The sequence below is a fragment of the Sinocyclocheilus anshuiensis genome, unplaced genomic scaffold (assembly GCF_001515605.1).
Source record: "Sinocyclocheilus anshuiensis isolate Anshui unplaced genomic scaffold, SAMN03320099.WGS_v1.1 scaffold782, whole genome shotgun sequence".
In the NCBI taxonomy this organism is placed as follows: Eukaryota; Metazoa; Chordata; class Actinopteri; order Cypriniformes; family Cyprinidae; genus Sinocyclocheilus; species Sinocyclocheilus anshuiensis.
The window spans coordinates 1,248,682-1,254,739 of NW_015546111.1; the positions used below are offsets into that span (position 1 = coordinate 1,248,682).

Below are 6,058 nucleotides of genomic sequence, written 5' to 3' on the forward strand. Positions count from 1 at the left end.
GTCCACGCAACAGAATTCATGCAAAGCAGCAAATCTGCTGATATCCTCTTGTGCCTCCTCTTTTCCTGCTGGCCCTCCACAGCAATGCTCTTCCCAACCCCAAGTCCCATTTAGTAGATTTAGATTCGCATTGTTAAATTCCAGGCAAGAAAGATTACGTTTTTTTCTTTAGTCTTGATCATCATTGTTTGGGAGCCCGGATCTCTTCCTCACAAATAATCCAGTGACCCTGTGAAGACAAGCTGGAGTTGTGCAACTACCACCCATAACAGCCAGCCTAGTGGGGGGTGGTGCACATCACGAGCTATAAGTGTGGCCAAACAGGACGGTTCAACATTAGACAAGCACCTGCAGCTCAGAGATCTATTGGGATTGCTTAGGTGAACATCTGCACTTCTTTCTATTGAAACATACATGCAACATGGAATCTAGAACTACTCTGATCTTCATTTATACCTTGTGCACAACCCTTCTTGAAGGTAAAACATTTGTGTGTGTGTGTGTATTAGAATTATTGGATTTATTTCATGTTTTTTTTTTTATTATTTTCTATATTTAACAATAATTTATTTTACTGTAAATATGAGATAGATAGATAGATAGATAGATAGATAGATAGATAGATAGAAATACTAAATTACTATTTTAGAATTACGTTTAGTTTTACTTGATTATAAGTTTGAGATTTTAAATACTTTTTTAACTGTGCCTTCATTCTCAAGCTTGAGATAAAACATTTGTAATTTTATTTTGATTCATTTAAACTCACTTTAAACTTTGCTTCATAAAAACGAATACAGTTTGATAACCCTGGTTATCATTTTAAACATCTGTCTAACAATATGTGGACACAGTCAGGGGCTCAAATTCATTTTGTTCTAATTTTGTTTGACAATTAAAGCCAAAATTGATAACTCATTAAGATCAAACATCTAAGACCTTGTTCGTTATGACATAAGATAGCGGAGAGAAGTGGGACTAGAATGAGGTGATAAATCAAAATCATAAAAGTATAATAATAACATGTGGTGTATGAGGCTCATCATTTCTCTGAGACTCAGTCATATAGTCTCTGCTGGAGCGTTTTGGCCCAGAATGATTACAGGAAGTTTTATGGACCGCAATATATCTCTTGTCTGCAGGCTGGGGGTTGCCTCTAGTGCCCCAGACTGACCCGAGTGACCCATCTGCAACCCATAGGGTCAGGAGCAAACGCTGCTCCTGCAACAACCAGCTGGATTCGGAATGCCACTATTTCTGCCATCTGGACATCATCTGGGTGAACACACCAAGGTGAGTGTTCACCCATATATGGGCTAACCTGCGTAAACCGTATGCAAGTAAACCAAAGTCAATGGAGGCTGAAAGAAGACATTAAGGACGTATTCAGCAAATCTGTTTCCATTTAAGTAAATCAGTGCACATTTGTGACTTCAATGAGAGTGCTTTTATAGTTCAAGAAGATTAATTTGATAGTTATTGTGCATTTTATTGCTGTTTATCTAGAATACTTTTGGCACCGGTTGTAATTCTCATTCTTAAAGTTAAAAAGTACAAAGTCCCATTGTGGTTTATTCCTGTGATGCCCTTTCTGATGAGTTAATCAATGACTGGATGCTTTCTGGGTGTCTCCTCTCCTCCGCAGTAAGACCACTGTGTATGGATTGGGCAGTCCGTTGGCTCGCCGGCGCAGGTCTACAGGCCGCTGCTTCTGTGCCAGTCCTGCAGATCGGACATGCAATGTATTCTGTCACTACAGGTGAGCCTCATCTCACATCTCACACGTTACCGATCAAGTGACAGCTTTACGCAAATTTGTGGGAAGTGGCAGTCATTAGTATTCTTCTTAAGAAGGCTATTTTTAATGTAAGGGTGTGGAGATATCATGAGGGCGTGAGGTGATACCAGACAAACACAGTTGGAGAATCCAGACTATATGACAGGAGAATGTTTTTGAATTAATGCTAAGATGGACAGAGTTTCATCTAATGAGTCAGAGTTTTAGCTAATAGCTTTCAGGCTATGACCGCTATTTGATCCCACAAGAAAAAAAGAACATTTGTCATTATGACAGGCTGTAAGTCATTGAGGCAGTCTTATCTATTAACAGCTTTTAATCACTGTTATGTATTCATAAACGATGCAGTTGTGTTGTTGTAATTTGTTGTTATGACAACCAGATATATTGGATTTTTCCACAAAAACTGAACTGCTTTCCTATTAATTGCTGAGAAAAACAGCTAAAACCTGCTGTTAACTGGTCTTAGCTGGTCTCTCAGCCTGGTTAGCTGGTTTAGTGTCAACGTTTTTAATCATTCATCAGCTGGAAAAAGGCGCTCTGAAATTGATTCCGTCTATATTGTTCATCGCTGTGAATGGGCAATGCTGCTAATGTTGCTAGATTTTCAATAGCATTTTCAGCTTTTCAAAATAATTTTTTTTTGTATATTAAAAAGTTAGTTTTTCCCAACAAGTAGCAGTGTAGCGCAACCAAACATGTTATAGTTAGCTATGATTTGTTAGTTGTTTGTAGTGTAGTACAACTACTACTTTTCTAAAAGGTAGCTTAGCTGTACCTGTAATGAGTAGTGGTGTAGCATCACCAAATCCTTCATTATATGCTGTTTATAAAGACATTATGAAACGAAAGTAGCGATAGATCATTTCTTCATCCGAGCTTGAAATCTAGCTGCAAGTTTGAAGGTGCTTTACCAACACTTACTGAATTTTTTTTAAATAGACTTATTAGCCATTATAGCAGTCATCTAAGACAATGCAGTGTTTATTTTGATGCATTTATAGCCAAGATTTTTTTGGGACTAATTTTGTGCATATTTCTCCAAGCTCTGAAAACCCTGCCATCATGCTGGTGCACCCATCTGAACCTGTGCCTGAAAAACAGGAGCAACCCAAATCAGATCATGTGACTACCCTAAATAACTCAGAAAATGCCAGTCCAGGAGTTCTGGTTTTAGGGAAGTCTTCCTCCCTTGGGGCTCAGTCAGACGTCATAACCTTCCTCAGGTAAGGCCACATTACACAAGTCACGAAAATCATGTTTACACACCTTATTCTGTGAATGTGTCATCATTAACACCATTACTTACAACAAATCCATCTGACTTTTCAGGAAGCTGGTTAGGGCTAGAGCCAGAGCAATGGGAAAGGCATCCAAGGCCAGTAAACCTGGCTACAGATGAAGTTCTTACCTGGGAGAGATGGAAGTGTGAGCACTTGAACAAAAGTTGACCCTTGTGAAACCAGGGGCAGCAGAACATGCATGGGCTGCAATCTGAAGGCAGTGTTCCTCAAGGACAGTCCTGTGGAAACGGAGCCTTTGTTGCATGTTTAAGACAGAATGGGAGAGATGAAGGCTTGTGAGACGTAAAGTAGATATTTGTGAGTTACGGGCAAATCAGACCTGTCCACTGGGAGAGCACAAATGAGGGTTAGGTGTTAGCGACTGTCCTGTAGTGCAAACAGGACATTAGCTAAGTGGCTATGCTAGAGCTACCTGACAGGATCATAACTAGTCCAAAACACCAAGTTTGAACAGTTCGAGATAAAAGAAACAGGTGAAGTGCTAATGAAATGTTGGTTGGAAGAGCACAGATAGGAAGAAACTGCAGTACTTCTACTATTTTTGGCACCATTGGAGCCGACCTTCATCTATTAGTTTTATTTTTCTGTTTAAAAAAACAGTCCGATACATTCTAACACAATCTGACATAATGACATCATTATCCTCATGGCGTAGCTGATTGGTTCTTTTCATATCAACAGCCAATGAGCTTGCTGCTCAACATTCAAATACTCGGCTAGTGCTTGCTGTAGCAATTGCAGCACGTATCAGAAACCCTCCACCTTCCCCAGCTCCACCTGTATAGATCTGCTATGAGGTGATTTCATGTATGTTATATATGGGGGTTATTTCATATGCGTTATATGTGCAGCAGCAGTATTTCTTACATGCTCACAGCAGCATGTCTGTGGATGTATTGGCAGTAGCAAGTCTCCGTACTTTAAAGCAAGTGTTCTCTGACCTTTAAAGTTGGCATAGTGCAATACAATACAATAGTAATGGGGTGTTTCAGGAAATATAGCATAAGGATGACCACTTTGTATGGACTGTGCCCTTGTTTTTCATATCAATCCAGCTTTACCTAGCATTATGTATTCATAAGTGATGCAGACAGTTGTGTTGTTGCAATCTGTTGTTATGACCTTATGATGGACAATAGATTTAATCTTGCCAAAAAAAGCTGGAGAACTTTCCAATTTATTGAATAGCACTGGAACATTTTAGAGCACTATCAGTGTAGAGCACACAATAAGTATGCACTTTAAGATTATAGGCTGTAATCGAATTTTGTAGAGAAAGATTCCTGTATTGTATATAAACAATATGGTTTTGTTATAAAGTTTATATCATTATGATGAAATTGATGTATTCCATATTTATTTTCACATACTCTGAATATGTTAGATGATATCACTTTGATTTGTTATTAACAAAGAATCAATAAATTCATCTTAAAATAAGTATTATTGCTGACCCTAATTTTGTGTCCTTCTCAAGTACGTCCAACTGTCACCCTGCTGTTGTCTTGTCTGTGTCACCGACAGGAACTGAACATTACCAGATTATGTTCAAAAATAAAGCAATAGCCCACAATTACACTTCATGTTAAAACATCCTTGGTATAATCTCTTGCATACATAGGTTTGTATAATTGCCCTGGATCAATGCCTATTCCTTGGTTGACAAAGCACCTTGGCATGAAGACTCAAACATGGTTGAAAAGTAATTAGTTTGAACACATTGACATGTTGTTGTGATATGAACTCTTGTAGAGCAGGTGAATTAAGCAGGAAGCTTGCAGGCACATGGGAAAGAAACAGTGTAGACAAAAGCAATGCCAGAACAACAGTCTTGATGGTTTCCATCTTCCTGTCATGACAGATTATATAGGCCAACAGTGCACATAAGGCTAGTTTCCAAACTCCAAGACCTTATCCTTATCCTGATTATTTTATTCTCAAATTTTATTCATCTTTTTAATCTAAGACTATTGTACATCTATATTGAGACTAAAAACATGGGCATTACTTCATTGCTCTGTTATTTAACATGTCATACATTGCATGTCTACTGTATGTGTATCATACCAATCCAGACATTCCTTAAGCAAATGCATAACCTTTATTGCCTCAAGGTTTCTCACCATATCTGCACATTTAAGTGTGTTTAGTAAGTGGAAAAACATATACGTCAACATTACATCATTGTACTGGTATGAGAAGCCTTATAAAACTGCTTTTAATGATCAAATATCGAGCAACACAGGTAAAAGAACTTGAGGGATTTTGAGAGTAAGGAACATTTCATCATTTACTAGTCATTCCTCCTGGCCACTCTTTTCAAAGATGGACAATAGATTTAATCTTGCCAAAAAAGCTGGAGAACTTTCCTTTTTAATGAATAGCACTGGAACATTTTAGAGCGCTAACAGTGTAGGCTTAGAGTACGCAATAAGTATGCACTTTAAGATTACTTTTGGCTGTTGTACTATTATATATATATATATATATATATATATATATATATATGTATATATATATATATATATATATATATTGAATCATTAAGAATTTTGTAGAGAAAGATTCCTGTATTGTATATAAACAATATGGTTTTGTTATAAAGTTTATATCATTATGATGAAATTGATGTATTCCATATTTATTTTCACATACTCTGAATATGTTAGATGATATCACTTTGATTTGTTATTAACAAAGAATCAATAAATTCATCTTAAAATAAGTATTATTGCTGACCCTAATTTTGTGTCCTTCTCAAGTACGTCCAACTGTCACCCTGCTGTTGTCTTGTCTGTGTCACCGACAGGAACTGAACATTACCAGATTATGTTCAAAAATAAAGCAATAGCCCACAATTACACTTCATGTTAAAACATCCTTGGTATAATCTCTTGCATACATAGGTTTGTATAATTGCCCTGGATCAATGCCTATTCCTTGGTTGACAAAGCAC

The 6,058-nt window shown here is 37.3% G+C and overlaps 1 protein-coding gene across 1 annotated transcript; it reads left to right on the forward strand.

Annotated features, from left to right (window-relative positions):
• Window positions 1-277: 277 nt before the first annotated feature.
• Window positions 278-3,683, forward strand: LOC107700682 (endothelin-2-like). Its single transcript, XM_016502421.1, has 5 exons — window positions 278-479; window positions 1,143-1,293; window positions 1,646-1,759; window positions 2,845-3,024; window positions 3,131-3,683. Exons 1-5 carry the CDS (start codon window positions 422-424, stop codon window positions 3,198-3,200), a joined length of 573 nt encoding a protein of 190 aa, XP_016357907.1. The 5' UTR covers window positions 278-421; the 3' UTR covers window positions 3,201-3,683.
• The last annotated feature ends 2,375 nt before the right edge of the window (window positions 3,684-6,058 follow it).